Raw genomic sequence first — 19,656 nt, 5'->3', positions numbered from 1 at the left:
ACGTGTCGCGCGCGCGCTCTGTTCTGGTCCCAAACTTTTTTTTTTTTTTAAACATCTCGTAAACTACTTATAGACTGTGTACATTCCGACTTTATCTCAGGATGAAACTTTTGTTTGTCTAGCGTTCATCGCTCTCCGGTGTCAGGCGCGCATTCTGTGCGTAACAGGCGCGAGGATCGGGACGGTCCCGATTCAAGTTTGGCTTCTCGCGTGGACCCACTGATCCGGAGGACTCCACCGGAGCAGGTTCTGCGTGCGGCTTCTGGAGGGCGGTGGAGATGGCTGAGCATGAACCGAAGCTTCAGCTCGAGGCGGGAGACCTGTGGAGACGCTTCCATAGATGCTGCACGGAGATGGTCATCACCAAATCTGGAAGGTTTGCGACTCCAGGCGCTGCTTCATTTCCCAAGTCGGCTCTCACTCTTGTGTCTCTTCCCAGGCGCATGTTCCCTCCGCTGCGAGCCAGATGTTCCGGCCTGGACAGGGAGTCCAAATACATCCTCCTGATGGACGTCGTGGCGGCGGATGAATACAGATATAAGTTTCATAACTCCCGCTGGATGGTGGCGGGGAAGGCGGACCCGGAGGTGCCCAGGCGCATGTACATCCACCCGGACAGTCCCTCGACGGGGGAACACTGGATGTCCAAAGTGGTCAACTTCCACAAACTGAAACTCACCAACAACATCTCCGACAAGCGTGGCTTTGTAGGTGCCGTACAGCGGCGGGCCAAGTCAGGCGCGGTGGAGCTTTTTACGCGCGTAGATATGCTGATTTGTGCTGTCATTTCCAGACCATCCTCAACTCGATGCACAAATATCAGCCAAGATTTCACATCGTGCAGGCGAATGATGTTGTGAAACTCCCGTACAGCACCTTCAGGACGTACGTCTTCCCGGAGACGGAGTTCATCGCTGTCACCGCCTATCAGAACGAGAAGGTTTTTCTTTTGACTTTTCTTTCTTGTTCTCTGTCTTTCTTTCTTTGAAACCTTCAATACTAAATTCACAAATGTATCAGACGTTTGTCAGAAAATTTGAAGTTTGAAGACGCACTTTTACAAGTTGTCCTGTTGTGCATGACTGTGGAACAATATTCAGAATTATATACCTGTTATTTAAATCAGTACTGTCAGTACAGCGTTTTCATTCAAAAGGCCAAACACTAGAGTGCGAGTTGTATTAGGTATTTAGCGACTATTCTTTATTATTTTTATTATATTAGTATATTATTATTATTATTATTATTATTAATAATAATAATAATAATAATAAAACACTCACCAGTATTTAAGTTTAAGTCTAGTTTTTGGCTTTCAAATTCTTATTTATTTATTAATTTTATTACTTTAGGAATCAAATATCTTGAATTATTTCAAGGTGAAGCAACTTAGTCTTCACCAAGAACTATTTTTTATTTGTCCAGAATTTATTTAAGAATAATAAAATGACTGGAATCATGCTATTCGAATCACAGTGCGACAAAATGTTTTAGTCATTTGCCACGAGCTTTCTGTCCCTGTGGGGAATAGTTTGGGCTATATGTAACTGCTCTTCACAAGTGGGCCTGAACATCAGTTGTGGACACAACCTGAGCTAAAGTAAACAAAAGTACCATCAATAATACTGCGCTATGTGCTGTGCTGAACTACACTAATGATCTCAACACACTGGACAAAGGTGGTTCAGCACACACCGCAGCCACTTGTGAGTTCTGTGTTTGATCAGCTGGCGCCTCTGTCAATATGCCCGGATGATGCTTCATTTATGTCTTCATTCTTCATTTTTTTCTTCTTTCAAATTCAGATCACGCAGTTGAAAATTGACAACAATCCTTTCGCAAAAGGATTCCGAGACACAGGCAACGCCAGGCGGGAAAAAAGGCAAGTCTTTTCTCATGTGGTTAATAAAAATACAAATACAAATAACTTTTGTAATTTGTAATTTTCATGAATAGACAGTTTAACCTATTTGCAGTTGGATAAATTGTATGTCTATTTTTGCCTCAAATGTCAAACAATCTACTGTAGACATGTTAATGCGGTCAACAGTTTTTCATTGTGTTAAGCTGACGTTTACGTCTATCTGAGCATAAGCTTCTGTATGTCATACTGCTGATTTAATTTTTTTGCAGTAAACGTTTAAGTAGACGGTGGATTTTTATATCAGGGAAAACGCTGTGCAAAGCTTTGTGAAGATGAAGCTGCACTGATATTGCAGCATGATACTGATACAGCCAAATAATGTCACAGATATTTGTCGTGGAAAATCGCAGGAGCAATGTTGTCATTCACTGTTCATAATGGGTGACATGGATGGTCGTAACATTTTCTCTCCTTGTTTTAGGAAGCTGCCAAGCGTACAGCACAAGTCAAAAGAGGCGAAAACTCAGGATATGAAATACCCCGGTACCCAGTATTCAGATGCTTCTAAATCTCCAGGTGAAAGCTTAAGACAATGCTTTTATGTTGGGACACGTACAATCTAAAGTTGAGGCTCATAAAACGCACCGACGTAGAATCCAACTGGCCGTAATGAAGGCTAGACTCATGAGATTATAGAGAGGGGAATACAGTTATACGGGAGGAGGCACGGTGGTTTTAAAAATATGTCCCACTAGTTAGAAGGTGGTGTGACTGTATGGACTCACGTGTGGCCAGTCTCACACCTGTAGAAGCAAATGTTATACACCTGAGAATATCTTGTATTGAGATGAAACTGCTAATATTGAGTGTCATTTGGGTAAAGGAGTGTATGGATTCATTGTCCTTTATCTGTTTTACTTTGGGCAAATGAAAATTCCAGAGTGAGTGTGGTCTTTTGGTTGACACACTTATGTTGTCATTAAACTCACCAGGGTCCAGTAGGTGGCGCTGAATGACTGTCTGTTTCAATTCTCTGATACATTTCAGAAACATTACATACATTTCATGTTATATAACTGTTTAACTACAGCTATTATACCACTTAGCTTCTTAATCCATGCACTGCATCCAATATTTTTTCTTACACGACACAGGCATTGAAAAGGAGCAGAGTGAAGAACCGTTCTTCTGGTGCCTGTCCTTGATTCCCACTTCCCCTATTTTTGGATCAGTAGCTGTGTGTAACTGTGTGTGTGTGTGTGTGTGCCTGGGCGTGTTTATCCTACTTTGTGGGGACCAATTCTTGACAAAACACTATCCCTGTGTGGACCGTATGATTTAATGGGGACATTGGTTGGAGCCCACAAGGTTAAGCCACAATTTAAAGATGAAGACTTCAAAATAACTGGGTTGTTACAATTGATTTAGGTCCAGTTATAGTCTCTTCTCCGGATAAATCCAGAAGTTTCAGTGTCGGATACATTTTCATGGAAACCATCATGTTGTGCTGGTTTGCCATTTCCTTTGACAGACACATTTTCCCTCCCACCATTGCAGTGAACATTAGTGTCCGTGTGGTTCTAGTTCCCTCTTCTTCTCTGCTCCTCCTCATCAGGAGTTAGTTTCAACAGTCTGTGGAGATGATCGGGTACCAGTCCGTTTCTGGCTGTGTTTGTTTCTCTGTTAGCTCTGGTAACTTCAGTAATCTTGCTTCAGCTTTAGCTTTTAACAACAATTGAAAGATATCTTTTCGAATCTTCCTTTTTTATCTTCAGAGCAGCGTATTTCAGGAACTTCTTTCCATCACAGATTTCCAAGAGAATGACAGTGACAGAGATGAGGGAGCAGGAGCAGGCAGGGCCTCCAACCTCTGCGAAGCAGAACCAGAATTTGCCATCCGAAGCGGGACAGTAGTGGAGTCTCGTGAGGGGAGACTGGCGGAGGGCGGCTCACAGTGTGGACTCGTCACCGATGCAGTGGACCCTCCAGACTCCTGGGACGGGCAGTTGAGCCAGTCTCACATGGGATTCATCTCCAGCTGCATTTGTCCAACGGTAGCATCGAGAAAACTCCAGGATCCCAGGAGCTTCTACGCTGCTCAGGCAAACAACTGGTACCACAATACCGACCGAGCCCTGACCTGTGGACCACCATCGACCCAGCCCCCAGCCTCCATGGCTTTCCCTGTGAACATCCAGCAACATGCCCTGGTGCAGGTACAGTGACGCGAGACTGACGTGATGGCAGCATGTGTCACTGCTCCATATACGTCTTCAGTTGAAGTACGTTTTGGGTGCGACTTCCTCTTCTGACACATTGGTTTGGGTCTGGGTGACAGTAAAGCTGTAGTTTTCTCACTTAAATCACTTTATTTAAACAATGACTTTCACTTTTCACTGGTTGTAAAGGCTTTGTTTCGGGAGGGACTGTGAGGCTTCAGTGGTGACAGAAGGGCAAGTGCTTTTAAATCAGGAGTTTACAATATTTATTCACAGCAGAAGAGACCAGCTGTCTACAGCTGAAGAACAATTTATTATTCTTACTTCTCACCCTATAAGAACTATTCATGTGGCAGGAAGAAACAGGTGAAATGTTGAAAGAACCTGAAGATCTGCCTGTCATTCTCGTGGCCACACAGGACCTGATGACGCTCTCGAACTTTGGCGGCTTCCTGTTCTACCCGTACCCCGGCTTCTCCACAGCGTCGCCACAGTGCCTGATCCCTTCTCTAAGAACCCACCCGGGACTCCTGGCTCAGGACTACGTCTCTTCTCTGATATTTTACCCCCCTGCTGGTGACTCTGGGTTCAGATCCGAAACCCCCCAGTGGAGGTCACTAGAGAGGACAAAGGCTGAGGAAGAAGGTGAAGGTGAAAAGGACAACCCAGAAGCACTGACAGCCTGATGATGTTTCTTTGTCGTTCATGACCAATCACACGTGTTATTGCACTCAGTTGTCCACCCACCTGCTGGTGTGGGATTGGTGAAACTGCATGCTTGAAGGCCTCTTAAAGAAACCCATCTGTGAACACCAGGACTGAGCTTTGCATGCGCTTCAACAACAACTAACCGACCTCAGGATTTGCTGCTATGCAGAACTGCTTGTGAGCATTAGAGTTACTGGCAAAATAGAAGGGACAAATGCCTTAAAGCAAAGTTAGTGGGTGTGTCGTGAGGGCCCCAGTCACTGTGTGTACAGCTAAGGTTTGTTTCAGTAGTTCAGATACAAGGTTCTACTGATTCATGTGATCAAGACTGAAATGTCTTTATGGCACTGGATGTTAACAATAAAAGCCTCATGTATTATGCAAAGCCTTTTCTGTTTCTCGCAATATAGAGCAATTGAAATGGAAGTGCATTCAAATAAAATAAAATAAAATAAAATATTCAAAAGAACGTATTAAATTGTGGTGTATGTTAAATAATATCAGTTTCAATATTACTGATTTATAAATAAACAAAAAACAGAAATGGTTGGTGTACATTTCATTGATTTAGTTTATATATATATATACATATATATATATATATATATATATATATATATATATATATATATATATATATATATATATATATATATATATATAATAGTAGTTGTCACAGTATCGCGGTCTGAATCGAACCCGTCATAATTACACATGCAGTGAACTGAACGAAGACAGTGCAGTACCAAGTGCCACCGGAGGATGGCAGACCATACCTCATAAGAAGTTCACCTCCGCAGAAGAAGAACGGCGCTTTCCTCATGACGTCACTGCGAGACATGGCCGAAAACGATGCGACTTGAAAAACAACAATGATTTGTCGTTTCACTTGTCTTTCTGTGGCACTCCAACGGCAACGATGATTTCGCTGAACTATATTTTGCTGTGCGGCCAATTCTTTTTGCTGCTGACGGTGATGCTGCTGCAATGTTTGGAAGGCATCCACTCCCAGAACTCGACGACGGCGGAGACGGCGTCTGTTCCGCCCGGACTGGGCTCCACGGCGCTGCCTTTCAGCGAGCAACCTCTCGAGACGGTGAAGTACGAGATGGCCACAGAGAACGAGAGCTCACCGGATCCGTACGAGTACAGACCTCCTTCTCCCGTCGTCCAATGCGAGTACCTGTGAGTCGCTGGGAGCTAACGCTAACGCGTTGTTCGCATTTTCCTGCCAACGGATTCAGTGTTTTGTTGTTATAAATGAAAGATATGTTTCTTGATGTCACTTAGAAAAAGATGCTGCATGTAGATTTGTGTATCATTTTGACCACTTTATCGAAGGTGAAAGGTTCTGCACCTAAACACTGCTGCTTTGGTTGCATGCGATTCAAAACGATATTGACAGATTCGACTTTCGCGGGTTAATAAGTCCTTCACCAAATAATTTTAAAAAAGTAACCACCACAACATTCCACGCTATGTGACTATGTCTGAGGACTACAACCTAATACTTTGAGAAAAAATGTGTCATTCGCTCCTTAGGAGTGAAAAAACTGTCTCGGCGCCAGTTGAGGGACCGACGCAAAAGTTTTTGGATAGAAAAAAACGTAAACTAACATCACAATATTACATGAACGACAATACTGATGGTCACAAAATTCATGTCACTTCTAAAGGACCTCCCGATGGTATTAATACAGCAAGTAGTTTCTGAAATTTGTCTTTTCGATATTTTTCATAAATGTTTTAATCATATTTTCATACACATTGTGATAACTAATTACTAGGCTGATGGTCACCATATTCATGTCACCTTAAAAGGACCTCCTCATGGTGTTACTACAAGAAGTAGTTTCTCAAATTTCTGTTGTCAATATTTTTCACATATGTTGCCATTAGATTTTCATGCATATTTTGTAATAACTCTGTAATTAGAGGACTGGTAGACACCATATTCATGTCACATATAAAGTACCTCCCCATGGTGTTACTTCAAAACTAGCCAAGGATCCTCACAATTCAGTTTTGAATCGGAATAACGCCCAACTGTGGATACGTCCATCATATTATGTAAATACCGTTGTTGAATTGTACGATCTAAAGAACATCCCAGTCCTTGCAATGTCCTATGCCTCCTTTGTTTTCAAAAAGACACACACATGCGCACAATAAATAACTCATTAATGTACATGCCTAATAAGAAGTGATGATAAACTAAGTCCATCTTTTCTACTGATGATATTCCGTGAGTAGTTCTGGGCTGACAGTGTGTAGCGTAGTAACGCTCGTTGCTTTGTTACAGAGCCCCTCACAAGGGCGGAGTCTGAGAGGTAAAGGTGTGTGTGAGCAACCAATTAAAACACTCCCAGTGATCTGTTGCACAAGGTCGGGATGTAGAGAGTCAGAAACAGCCTGGAGAGAGACGGATCTGGCGGTCAACCATGTTTGTTTACGTCCGCCCCTCTGTTCTGCCAGGACAAATAGACTCAGAGATAGCTTCTTCCCGAAAGCTATCTCAGTAGTGAACAAAACCAGATAAAACAGTCTACAAAATTCATTTATTACTGACCATATTGATCATCGTGCAATGAAGAAATAACTATGTGCAGTAACAAATGATTCACGTTTACATCCAGATGAGTGCCACTTTCTGTCATTAGGCTCTTTTTACTGCTGCTACTTGTGTATAGATAGGAGACTCAAGTGACTGGTGGAATTGGAGGGAAAGTGGCTTTGATTGGACAGAACTCACTTAAAACTGCATTCATAGTTAAGGGACTGAAGTGTGCTCGCCATCATCGTCCTCCATTCTAACTCATATTCCCTTCTTTTGTACGTGGTGTTCAGGCCTGAGGAGTTCATCTACTGCCAGGACCCCGTGGATCACGCAGGAAACCACAGCGCCTTCCTGGACATGGGTCACGGCTGTGTTGGGGTAACAGACCGATTCTTCAATTGAGAATGTGCTTCATTGTTTAACCAAGCACCGTTTCATATCAGTGGGGCGGACAGACCGTGAAGGACGTCAACCACACTGAAGTTTTATGCACAGCACTGGAGGGAATTGAGTGTGCAGGACGAAGAGAGTTCTACCGTGGGAATGTCCCCTGTATCAAGTAAGAGGGAACAATCATTCATGAACAGTTACATAAAACAATAGACTGGGTCTGTGTTTGTTCTCCAGAATGCTACATGAGTTTTTGATGCATATACTACTCATTTCCCATCTTGGGATTTATGAAGTGACTGTATGGAATTAGCTGTCACTGGTGATGCAGTATAGTGCATCATGGGAACCAAACAACACACCTTTTAGTGTAGTGTGTAGATGATGTTGTTGATGTTCCTGAATTCCTACTGGAATTGAAGGAAACAGACACAGCAGAGTTCAGCAGAGCTCCCAAACGTTGAGGTTCCATTTGTCTAAAAATGAAGTGCGAGCTTGTCATGATAGTTCTGTACGTGTTTCAGTGAAGTTGGAATGTTCATATGATGAGTCACTTGTGACTTGTTTAAGTTTTCTCATAAGTTATGATCAAGTGCTGGGTATGTAGGAGTCTGTAGGTGCAGCTTCAGCTCTCCTGGTGTGTTCTTCACCTCTGGAAGTCTGTGATTTTGGAAACAAATCGAAACCTTTTTTTTTCATGCTATGAAGGAAATGAGTACCTTATTTCACCACGAGGTGGCAGCAGCGTAGCAGCACTTCACGTCGTTGATTCGCTCTCTCTGAATGAGTGCAATGTGTTTTTGGATGTGGCTTCGTTTGCAGATACACGGGACACTACTTCATCACCACACTTCTCTACTCCTTCTTCCTGGGATGTTTTGGGGTGGACCGCTTCTGCCTCGGTCACACGGGGACTGCCGTGGGGAAGCTGCTCACTCTGGGTGGTCTGGGAATCTGGTGGTTCGTAGACCTGATCCTCCTGATCACCGGAGGCCTGATGCCCAGCGACTACAGTAACTGGTGCACGTACTACTGAACAGGGGAGCGACAAGACTGTGGACTCAAGTTACCGCTCGGTCAGGTGACAGATGAGGCTTTGCCTTTGCTTCTCTGGTGAGGGATGAGAGACAGTTTTTCCAAAACCCTGATTCATGAGCTCTTTTTCTCGTCAGATGCCACATGTAAAATCCTCTGAGCTTAGTAGTTGACACACACGTTGAAGCATTATTGTTCTATTTATTGTGTATATGCTGATTAAAAGCCCTCTAGCTGCTTCTCCTCTGAAGCGTCACCAGTCAACACACCTCACATCTGACACTTTATTTCACAGGCCTCCTAGATTCTGAACACAATTTATACACTGGTCTGGGATCTGCTGATGTTTCTGGATTTTTTAAAAAGGCTAAAATAGTGACATTTATTTGTCCTCTACGTCCAGGGTCATCAATCATTTTTATTGGAAAGTCTGTCATTAAATTCTCTTTTTTTTCCTCTTCATTGCAGTCTTCCTATGTGCTTTTTTAATAAGTGTTCAGTTTTTGATGGCAACATATTCCAACAATTTTCAAGCCTGATTGTTGTCACTCTTTATACAGTCGTCACTCATTGTCACTCAAGCCGTTTCCATGGTGCAGGGGTGGATAGTTACATTCCCGAAGGTGCCACATTATGTACAGCAACTGTTGTCAGGGGCTGTCAGGCCAAAAGACCGAAGGGTAAAGTCCGTAATTTAACATATACATATGTGTTTAAGGTATTGTAAATGAAGTAGAAAATATGCCACGACTGTGTGTGATTCAGATGGGTCATTTGCTTGTGTTTCATTTGATGTACATGTTGTATAAAGACTCTCAACAAAAATCCCAATACTGTATTTTTAAGTGGTGAATATCCTGGTTTGTGAACGAATAAATAATATATAAATATAATTTGATGGTATTTTTTGTAATATATTAGTTCATATTTATTAAAATTAACTTTTTTTTGAGGGACTAGAATAAGTGTTACTAATAGAGATAGTAGTAGAAATAGTAATTTCAAAATTACTATACATAAGTACAGAGAAGAAAAATGAAGATTTGAATTGGCGAAAAAAGGGTAGAAACTAAAGCTGAGGTTTATTTGGTATTCAAATAGTATTGAATGATGAAAAAAAGTACAGTGTGTGACCTCATGTGGGGTCACACGCTGCATGATGCGTGGTCACCACCAGGTGGCACTTCGCTGTAGAAGGTGAGGCCATCAGATGATTGTTTTTAGACCTGCGACTCATAACTCAAGTAACATTACTATAATTTTTACGCTTTTATTCTCTTATTGTATGAAGTATTAAATCTTTTTTTTCTCTGTTTCATGTAAATATTGAAAGCTCTCTGCTGCCTGCAGTTGATGAGACGCCATCTGTACTTCTTAAATCCAGCACACAGTCTGCAGTTAAATCTGCTCCCCCAGGTGGTTATAGCACTGTCTATAAGGACATTAATGCAAAGCTGGATTCCGGAGAAAAGTCGGTCAGATTTTTGAGAATCCTGTAGAAACATGACTCACTTGGCAGAGGTGTTATTTACAATAAATACGTGCCTTGACGCCTGCATGTGGGAGCAAATCTGTGTTTGAATTGTGTTTCTCAGTCAAACAGCATTCCACTGAGGAGCAGCTGTTCAGGGTTCACACATGGATCCTGTCTATAAAGGGGCATGGGTTTGATGGGGCTTGTTTTTTTACTTGAAATGTTTCAGTATGTATCTCAATTGAGTGAAAAAATGGATGAAACCTCGTGCAAGAAAGGTCTCAGAGGGAAACTGATTTGTTGCTCACTTGTTTCGATGTGGGATTTTCAGCCATTAAATGGTTTGCAATAGTGACGCAAAGATGAGGTTTCACGACAGTATTGAAGGGTTGATAAGGTTTCGTGAAACTGTTTTCAGAGACAGCCAGATGGCGTTTAGACTTGAACAACTAATTCAACCATCCAATACTGTTTCATGAAACCTCATCGACCCATCAGTTGCGAGCACTGTCACGCAAGCGCATTCATTTTCCTGGTTTCACTTCAGTAGTTGGGTGGAGTACAGTATATAGTAACGCAGTACAAGAGACCAAATTAAGAAGTATAAGACGGGCTGTGGCACAAATGGGTGGTGAGGCCAGCAACGTTGTATGGTTTGGAAACAGTGGCACTGAGGAGAAGACAGGAGGCAGAGCTGGAGGTAGCAGAGATGAAGATGCTGAGCTTCTCTCTGGGAGTGAGCAGGATGATGATAGGATCAGAGGGACAGCACATGTGCTCAGGTGTTTAGGAGACCAAGATGGAGATGGTTTGGACATGTACAGAGGAGAGAGAGCCAGTGCATTGGTAGATGAAGATGTTGAGATGTTGGAACTGCCAGGCAGAAGGTGGAGAGGAAGGCCAGGTGGTGAAGGAGGACATGAGGTTTGTAGGTTTGAGAGGAGAGGAAGCAGAGGACAGGGGGAGATGGAGGAACATGATCCACTGTGGACACCCCTGAAGGGAGAAGCCCACAGAGAAAGAAGAAGAAGAAGTCAGGCTGTGGCAAGCACGTTAAACAATGATGTCAGGGTACAGTGATGGATGGAGGCCATTGATATTGCGGAAGTGAAATATTTCAGCTCCTAAAAGGGGGGACGGATGGTGGGAAAGCATGAAGCTTTAGTGGCACCCAGAGCAGGTTTTATAGAGGTTACGCAAGGGGAGAACCAGGCATGGACACGCAATGTACAGTTGAGGAGAGATGGAGATCGAAATGAAAAGTGGGGCCTGCAGGTAAAACTGGGCGTGATCTGGATCATAAATGAGATGAAGTCCATATTTTACAAGGACACTGAAAGGGATGGTGAAGCACCCTCGTACAGAGCCCTGGGGCACACCACTGATGACTCACGGAACTACAACTGCATGAGGAGCATGGCTGGTGACAGGAAAAGTATGATGTATTATCCAAAGGAAATGCTGGATTTTCTTGGGCTCTGAACACCAAAAGACACTAGTTTTCACATCTTGGCGCTAAATATATTTTTTTATTTTTTTCAGCTCAACAAAACACAACTGTGCTATTCAACATTTCTCTTCATGCTTTAGAAATATTATATATACAGTATGTATAAAGCTTTTTTCATGTATATGTACAGCTAGATGGTGATACATGTTGAGGTTTTGATTCACTTTTTTGTCGGCTCATTCAGTAGTTCAGTAGAGAGCGCCCTCTATTGGGTCCTGGTAGCTTCATTTATACACATAAAGGTTCCACTAGGAAAAGCTGTCACAGTTTTATGTCTCACAGTCGGTTAAAAAATGATGGAAATAATGACTTACTGTCAACTGAGTACAGTTCAACTGACAGGTTCAGCTGTCGCTTGATTTTCACTTCTGTACAATGTTGGGATTCCACTTTTCGTCTTCACGGATCTTGTGACTCTGAGAGTCTACTCAGGAGTGATCATCAATGTGATCGCTGTCTGTTTCCTTCTGACTACGACAGTGAGGGCGCCGCCCCTCTGGACGGCTTCGCTCACTTCCTGAGTGGTGGACACTGGCCGACCGTTGATGCTGATGATGACGTCATGGTTGATGATTCCACCGCTGCACAACAACAAATAGAAATAATAATTCAATAATGCTTCTCTTCATATACTGACAGACATGAGACATCTTCAAAAGTCTACGATTATTTTGATCGTCGACTAGTCGCTGACTACCTCACTTATTAGTCAGCTACCGTATAAATTCAGAAACACTGGAATATTAGCCACACCCACTACATTTAGGAAGGAAAACAGATCCTGTTCCATAAGCCGCAGCCGTCTGTAAGCTGCAGGTGCAGTGGTGCTGTCTGCGCCGTAGAAAGGCTTAAAAATGCATGAGGATCACTTGTAAACCAGTTTGGAAAACAGGCTCCTGCCTGGAGACTGACTCATGAAACAAACTGGGCAACCTTCTGAACTGGAAACGTCAACTCCTCACTTCTTTTATTGACATTAAAGTGCTCAAAATGCTGTGTTTTCGCCCACGTGTAGCAAGTTCTGACACCACAGCCGGTCCCCCAGGAGATCGGTTCCGTGAGCTGCGGACACGCGGGTGAAAGCAGCGCATTTGGAGCTTTAAGGTCAATAAAACGCCTGTGATTTTGTCGGTTTAATGTGAGCAGGCTTAATATTTTCATGACGCTCTTTCGTCTGTAAACATCCATATATTAGCCGTGTCACTGTATTCGTGGCAAGTTTGGACCGTGAGAAAAAAGTAGCGGCTTATAGTCCAGAAATTGCGATAGTCGGCATATGAACACGCCAACATGCTCCTTTGTAGCTTTGTAAATAGAATTTTTTAATGTATGTAAACTGTACACAAGCAGATTGTTTCATCATGTTTTGAAACTTTTGAAATATCAGTTGTAGTTGCTCGAACTGTGGTGTGAAATGGTCCCATACGAGTTACTGGGCTTCACATGACTCAAGTTTCCATTGGAAATTGAACTGCCCCTGATGTGAAGACACTCATAAAAGCACTGCTTTTTGTCCCAAATATGTCACAACCAGTCGACTAATGAGTCAGTCAGTCAGTAATTTCAACAGTCCATTGTGGTCCACGATGATGACTCGTCATTGCAGCCCTATCGTCAGGCGTTAGGTGTCAAAGCAAACTTTTATTAACAACTAAACTGACTACCAATTGCTTACACCACCTGATAAATTAGAGCCATCGTACAGTGCACCTCTACTTTTTCCCTGATGCTGCAGAGCAAAAGGTTCTGAATTTAGCTCAGTGAGGAACAAATACATTCCATTTAGAAGGTTTCCTTATTGATCACAAATCATGCTGTGAAGTGCCATGTTAGATGCAGTGAAGCTGGAGGCCCCACGTGCGCCACATCACCAGTGTCTAGATCATAGCACTCACATGTTTTAACTGTTACATAACTCAGCAGGGGCATATGGTTTATACATGCGCAGTGTAATGGACAGTCAACTTCTTGTGTCATAAATCATCAATGCTGACAGGCAAAAAAAGTACTGACAGAGAAGCAGCTGCTCCAGGTACGACCTCGTAAACGTAGACCCCTGCACTCACATCTGGGAATTCACTGGAGCGTCCTTTCAGGTCCTGAATCACACTATTAAAAATGCCATTGATCAAACACATACACATATACTTCCATAACACCAGGGCTGTGCTTCTTCTGTACTCACGAGGGTGTGAGCTGCAGCATCCGCACGCCTATATATCTCTTCTTCTGCTCCTTTAAACCTGAAAATGAAGTCTGACTTTCCAGCCGGGTCTCGTGATGACACTGAAGAATGAGATTACACTCACCACTGACTCGTCTGCTGTAGGATTCGCTGAGGAACTGACGGATCCTGTTGGCAGGGATTGCGAAAGAGATTCCTGCTGCTACTTTCAGAGTGTTCATTCCGATCACATCCCCATCCTGAAAGCAACCCAGAATGTTTTCATTGTCAAATTGAGGGTCGAGGGTGGAAAAGAAATCGTATTGTCCGCGTGTCCGCCGTGGAGTATATAAGAAAAGACTGTTTCAAAATTGGTTTGTAGTGTGAATGGTTCCAAAGAGCCTGGTGGACAGGGGTTCAGACTAGTGGGGTCCAATCACTGAGCACAGACTTCTTTCTCCATTTGAGGTCACTGACCCTCTTTGCTGATACAATCGACAAAAGAAGAGCAGCCTCAGTAATTCCAATGATGCCCGCTCCAAAGGCTCGAAAAGACCACCAGCCTATCTCTGGAGGACCACCTGGAGGTCTCATTGAGGAACCACCTGAGGCCGAAGCAGTTACCGACTGATGACTCCTTGGTGAGGAGCAACCCAAACCCACAAGGGCAACTGTCAAAGTCGACGCAAAACCCACCAAAGTGGCTGCTTATCCAACAGCTCCAGTCGGAAAGTCCGGTCCCTAGAGGCCAGACACGAAGAGGAAGAAAATCCCTCAGCAAAGCCTTAAACTCGTGCCAGTGCAACGCATAAGCTCTGGATATGGACGACCATTTATGGTGCTGTGAACTGGGCAACCCCACGGAGTCCAGGGTCACCCCTTCAACGTCCAAGCCAGAAGTCGAAAATGGTCCCTTCCGCTGGACTCAGAGCGGAGGGACGGTCCAGCAGTGGCCATGGATCCCCCACAGCTAACTGAACTAGGCCTGGGCACCACTGGGTTCTGTCAGTACTGTCAGATGCTGAGACCGTACTTGGCGTTTGCATGAGTCTCAGATAGAGCAGAGCCGTGGGCCAGCCCACCCACTCCAAGTGGAACCTCAGTGAGAACCACAAGGGGAACTTGGCACTCTACTGCACGGGAATCTGGTCCACCAATGGAGTGAAAACAAATCTTCCGCATGCCCTGCAGAGCACCCTGCCCCAGCAGTGTTACCCTCATAAAAACCTACTAGTTCCAAGAACTGGCTGTACACCTGACCTAAGTCAAGCGGGCAAACCACACGCTAGCGCCCGGCGTCGTCATCAAACAGGTCGCGCTACATTTGTAGGATGACATGAGGACTTCAGGGCAAAAAGAAGGATTAGGACACAAACTGGCCGACTCCTCCCAAAATAAATTAAATGTACAAGCAAAGTCCTATCACAACCATCCATAGAGTGCTCATTCAAAATAAAATAACTCTGACCTATATTTTCTTGTTTGTTTTTTAAGCATCGATTTGTCACTTACCAGGTTGACGAGAGGTCCTCCAGAGTTCCCGTACTGTAAACCAGAGACATACAGTACCCACTTAGCACATTTAAGACAAGACCACCAGACGAGGCTCATTGCTCCTGCTCACATTTATGTGGGCGTCGGTCTGAATGTAGTCCATGTCTGAGTCCTTCAGCCCCAGCTCCTGGCCTCTCCTCTGGACAGTGCTGATGATGCCTGTTGTGATTGTGTTCTGCAGGCTGAATGGGCTTCCTATCGCTACCACAAACTCTCCTGGACGCAGGTCAGAGGACTGACCCAGGGGGAGGACAGGAAGCAGATACTGGGGGGAGAAGTCAGAGCGTAAGGATAGAAAACAGACAACTTTAGACGAATTAAAGTGGTCTGTCAACAGCAGAGTCTATGCTCCAATGTTCAAGATTCAAGATCAAGCTTCCTTGTTAGCAGTACCAATGATTAATAATGGAGGTTTTTGAATGATATTTTTTTGTATTATTTGTATAACAAAAGAAGAAAAATAAGGGGATTGCAGCCGCTGCCTTTTGTGCGGCTTTTTGGGCAAGAAACAAGGGCCACCCTGCACGGCCACCTGGAGACCATTCAGTAGGAAGTTTGCCAGCTTACGTCTGCTTCTATCTTGATGAGTGCGATGTCTGTCAACTGGTCGACGTCCTTGACAGTGGCCTCGTACTGAGTGCCACCCCTCAGCTCCACTTTGATCCGATGCTTGTTGGCAAGAACGTGTGCGTTGGTGACGATCCAGCCGTCTTCCGACACGATGAACCCCGAACCACTGGACACTGAAACGTCTTCGCCGGACGTCGCCTCCCTGTTTGGGTGGCAGGTTTAAACAAAGCACCCAGTGATGATTTCACTGGAGAATTGCACCTCTGAAAAAGCTCCAGATGCACCACCGCTGGGATGATCTTGTCCACCACGTCTGCGATGAAGTTGAACTTGAAGCGCCGACTCTCTGGGTGAGACAGTCCTTTCAAGGAGAGATAAGACAAAATCGTAACAAAACATCCAGACATTCACGCAGTTCCTATCTTTTTAGGTCGGAGCCTCACCACAACGTGTGGGAAATGCAAAATAACTGCAGACCTTCAGCTTTTGTTTGAGGGTATCTCCATGCAAATTGGATTGTATTTGTGGCTCCCACTTTTTGAGGGACCAAAACAAATCGGACGAATCAACAATAACTTTTATGGCAAATCGTAAAACAGTCAATTAAGCCTGGAGCACACAGCCATGACAGGACGCAGGGTTTCATCCCTGGAGATCACACGTTAGCTTTGAAACACAGCGCCCATATTTCCTGGTGCAGTTCTCCTCCCACAAGAGCAAATCCTTTCTGCTCCAGCTGATGTGCTTGTGAACGTCTTGTCGAATCAAATCCCCTCCGGAAGCAAGTTGATGATAGAAACTTCAGCATGATCCATGCTGGCAGAACATGAAACACTTTTGTCCCTCGACATTGTGCTATATCACCTCTGGCAGTGAGCAACGTATAGTGGCACCATCATTACCCTCTGCTGCCCGATTGAGGGCTTTTTCTGGCTTCTCAACTTCATACTTGTCAAGAGGAGCGGGGCTGTCGGCTGTGCTCGAGTCTGGATTCACGTTGCTCATTGTTGACACTCAAATTTTCTGACAGCTTGATTGGTGACCTATATAGGTCGTAACGCAGACCTCCACTCCCTGAACCGTTCAGCATCTACAGAACTGAGATGTGAAGCCAGGGAAAGGGGGCAGGGTGAGGCTTTGCCAGAAGGGCAATGAAAGGGTGACGCGTAATATCCTGTGGTTGAAACAAGGCTGTGCAGCTGTTGAAAGGTTGAATTTGTGGTTGAAGCTTGCACTAGTTGACGATAAAAAAAATGGGTGTTATATTCTTTTGAGGTGCATTAGTATTCTGTTTTCTCACTCATGGAAGCTCTGGCCTGTCATGCCGTGCTGCCGTGAGAGCCACGTCCCAAATGTATTGGATTGTCGGTGAACTGTGAAGCTTCGAATTAGCAGAATCCAAAATTCCTAAACAGAGGCACAGCTGTACGTAAACGTCCAGCAGCCATAACTGACCCTCTTTCATACGCCTCATGTGTTTTTTTCACTTGAGTAGCACACACTCTTTTTCCACTTTACACAACCATCGATCCAGCAAGTAGCGCTTCCAAAGTTCCGTCACCCCGAGTGGGCTGCTGTCAGATTCATCACCGAGATGGACAATGAACGGTAAACCAAGTTAAGAATCCGCCACACGGTTCTTATTTACTGTCTCTTCGCTCACAGGAACCTGTAATTCTTCTGCACCGACTCCAGTCTTCACTCCTACCACTGACGCTATCACTCGATCAGGGTTGTGTAGCTACGCATTAAGGCACTGGTAGAGTCCTGCGGGGTTTGGCTCGGGCTTCAACCTGAACCTGAATAACTTTGCACAAGTAACTGTCAACAAGAAAGATAACTTCAACGCAGCCATCAATTACACTTGAGTTCCAAGGCACCGGCAGGAAAAGCGCTAGTCTTGGAAGCATGGAGCTGTCAGCAAAGAGGAAGTGTGTCAGAACCTCCAACACTATCGGACTTTGGACAATTGAAATACACACAAATAAATGAATACATGTTCTAAATGCAAAGTTAAAAAAATTATGATAAAATAAGTCCATCTTTTTCATGATGATAGTCCATCAGCATTTTCCAGGCTGACAGCGTGTAGTGAGCGCTAGTTGTTTTGTTCCGGAGCTCCTCACAAGGGCGGAGACTGACGGAGGTTTGGATGGGGGCGGGGTCTGACAGGTAAAGGTGTGTGTGAGCGGCTCATTCAAACAGTAGCTGCAGATGTAGAGGCTCAGAAACAGCCTGGAGAGAGATGGATCTGGAGGTCGGCCATGTTTGTTTATAGTGTTCGGGTGACACTGCACTAGTCGCTTCTGCTTTTAACTTCCCTCTATTCTACATTTCCATCATGGGGATTTGGACATTTAGGATTCAGGATCCTTCACGTCCAAGTCGCGACCCGTGCTGGCAACATTTGTGGGTCAATGTGAGCGTTTGGTGTCGCACATGACGTCACCTCACCACCTGTAGTTTGTAGCCTCAGCAGTTTCTCTACAAAAATGAATCAAAAAAGTTCAGCAAACTATGTGGTCACACTGCAAACAAATACAACTAAAACTTTAAAGCTTCATCAGCAACAAACACTGAACCCACTAACAGAGCAACCTTCTCCCAGTGCTACAGTCATTATTCCAACAGTCATTCTAATTTTGAATGGATCTCAGTTGACCTTCCTACCTGCATGGCAGTGACCCCTCTTGACCATGATGACCGGTGGATGCCCACTGAGCTGGGCTCTTCTGCTCTCAGTGCTCAGGCGGCAGATGCTTGGGTAGGTCCTGCCATCACTGCCGCACACCGGATCACCCGAGACACACACACAGGACCCCTGATTCCTGCCCTGCCCTCCCTGAGTGGTGTCACACTGCAGACCGTCACCGCATGGACGAGCCTGCGCCCCCCCGCAGACCTCCCCCTCCCCGGCCGCGCACACGGCGCAGCAGCCGCACGAGTCCTTCACCTGACCGTAGAGGCAAGACTGAGGAGTCACGGGGCACCCAGCAATAACACAGTCCTCCGAGCAGATGTGTCTCCTTCTCAGCAGGCCTGCGTGGACTGCAGCGGTGAGGAGGAGCAGATAAGCTGCAAACTTCATCTTGCCTCTTTGTAGCGCGGTCCCACACTAATCTCACCCTGCAGGACTGTAGGACTCCACAGCGCTGATTATCTTCCAGTAGCAGCATGTTGCTACTGCTGCAGTGTTTTATGCTGCGTCTTCAGCCAAGCTCTGAGGAATGTGCATCACACATGATGTCTCACGTTAACCCCTGAACACCCGAGTTTATATGCAAATATAGAAGGGAAAACAAGTGGCGCCGCAGACTTTCCTCTCATACAGCAGGGATTTTTCTTTCATTTAAAGTTTGCAGCCGAACATTTCGGGGAATAATCCAAATAAAGTCTGTAGAAATGGCCCCCTTATCTTGGTGCAGGGACTATTCTCATGCTTGGTGGGGGCCAGCGTGATGGACGTCCTAAAAGGAAGCGCTTCTTTTGTGGAACGTCATTAGTTCCTGCTGTGACCAAACCCCACATTCTACAAGTGAATTGGATGGTACACAGTCCTTGTCATTGGTTGATACCCTTCACCCTTCCAGCGAATGTCAGCATAACACATT

General features: G+C 44.7%; 3 protein-coding genes across 3 annotated transcripts; 2 read left to right on the top strand and 1 right to left on the bottom strand.

Annotated features, from left to right (window-relative positions):
• Positions 1-278: 278 nt before the first annotated feature.
• On the top strand, positions 279-4,769 carry tbx3b (T-box transcription factor 3b). The gene is made up of 7 exons (XM_053871926.1): positions 279-376; positions 440-707; positions 794-940; positions 1,806-1,882; positions 3,552-3,556; positions 3,674-4,080; positions 4,503-4,769. Exons 1-7 carry the CDS (start codon positions 279-281, stop codon positions 4,767-4,769), a joined length of 1,269 nt encoding a protein of 422 aa, XP_053727901.1.
• An 814-nt stretch (positions 4,770-5,583) lies between these two features.
• tm2d2 (TM2 domain containing 2) lies at positions 5,584-9,666 on the top strand. Its single transcript, XM_053870912.1, has 4 exons — positions 5,584-5,976; positions 7,639-7,726; positions 7,792-7,907; positions 8,561-9,666. Exons 1-4 carry the CDS (start codon positions 5,711-5,713, stop codon positions 8,772-8,774), a joined length of 684 nt encoding a protein of 227 aa, XP_053726887.1. The 5' UTR covers positions 5,584-5,710; the 3' UTR covers positions 8,775-9,666.
• A 2,515-nt stretch (positions 9,667-12,181) lies between these two features.
• On the bottom strand, positions 12,182-19,133 carry htra4 (HtrA serine peptidase 4). Its single transcript, XM_053871925.1, has 9 exons — positions 18,716-19,133; positions 16,307-16,406; positions 16,043-16,247; positions 15,546-15,740; positions 15,434-15,466; positions 14,067-14,181; positions 13,943-14,000; positions 13,771-13,866; positions 12,182-12,338 (listed from the first exon to the last, which is right to left on the bottom strand). The coding sequence occupies exons 1-9, from the start codon at positions 19,131-19,133 to the stop codon at positions 12,182-12,184; spliced, it is 1,377 nt and encodes a 458-aa protein (XP_053727900.1).
• Positions 19,134-19,656: the final 523 nt, after the last annotated feature.

Source organism: Synchiropus splendidus, chromosome 7 (assembly GCF_027744825.2).
Source record: "Synchiropus splendidus isolate RoL2022-P1 chromosome 7, RoL_Sspl_1.0, whole genome shotgun sequence".
NCBI classification, from domain to species: Eukaryota; Metazoa; Chordata; class Actinopteri; order Syngnathiformes; family Callionymidae; genus Synchiropus; species Synchiropus splendidus.
Note: the sequence above shows the minus strand (reverse complement) of the source record. Positions and strands in the feature narration are given on the sequence as shown.

Excerpts from the sequence above, each read along its gene's own strand:
- htra4 (XM_053871925.1), bottom strand. The coding sequence starts at position 19,133 with ATGAAGTTTGCAGCTTATCTGCTCCTCCTCACCGCTGCAGTCCACGCA. Across the intron at positions 15,741-16,042 it reads TCATCAAGATAGAAGCAGAC|TATCTGCTTCCTGTCCTCCC; the intron begins GTAAGCTGGCAA and ends TTCTCCCCCCAG. Across the intron at positions 14,001-14,066 it reads CTACAGCAGACGAGTCAGTG|GTTTAAAGGAGCAGAAGAAG; the intron begins GTGAGTGTAATC and ends CTTCATTTTCAG.
- tm2d2 (XM_053870912.1), top strand. The coding sequence starts at position 5,711 with ATGATTTCGCTGAACTATATTTTGCTGTGCGGCCAATTCTTTTTGCTG. Across the intron at positions 7,727-7,791 it reads TGGGTCACGGCTGTGTTGGG|TGGGGCGGACAGACCGTGAA; the intron begins GTAACAGACCGA and ends GTTTCATATCAG. Across the intron at positions 7,908-8,560 it reads GGGAATGTCCCCTGTATCAA|ATACACGGGACACTACTTCA; the intron begins GTAAGAGGGAAC and ends CTTCGTTTGCAG.
- tbx3b (XM_053871926.1), top strand. The coding sequence starts at position 279 with ATGGCTGAGCATGAACCGAAGCTTCAGCTCGAGGCGGGAGACCTGTGG. Across the intron at positions 377-439 it reads GTCATCACCAAATCTGGAAG|GCGCATGTTCCCTCCGCTGC; the intron begins GTTTGCGACTCC and ends GTCTCTTCCCAG. Across the intron at positions 4,081-4,502 it reads AGCAACATGCCCTGGTGCAG|GACCTGATGACGCTCTCGAA; the intron begins GTACAGTGACGC and ends GTGGCCACACAG.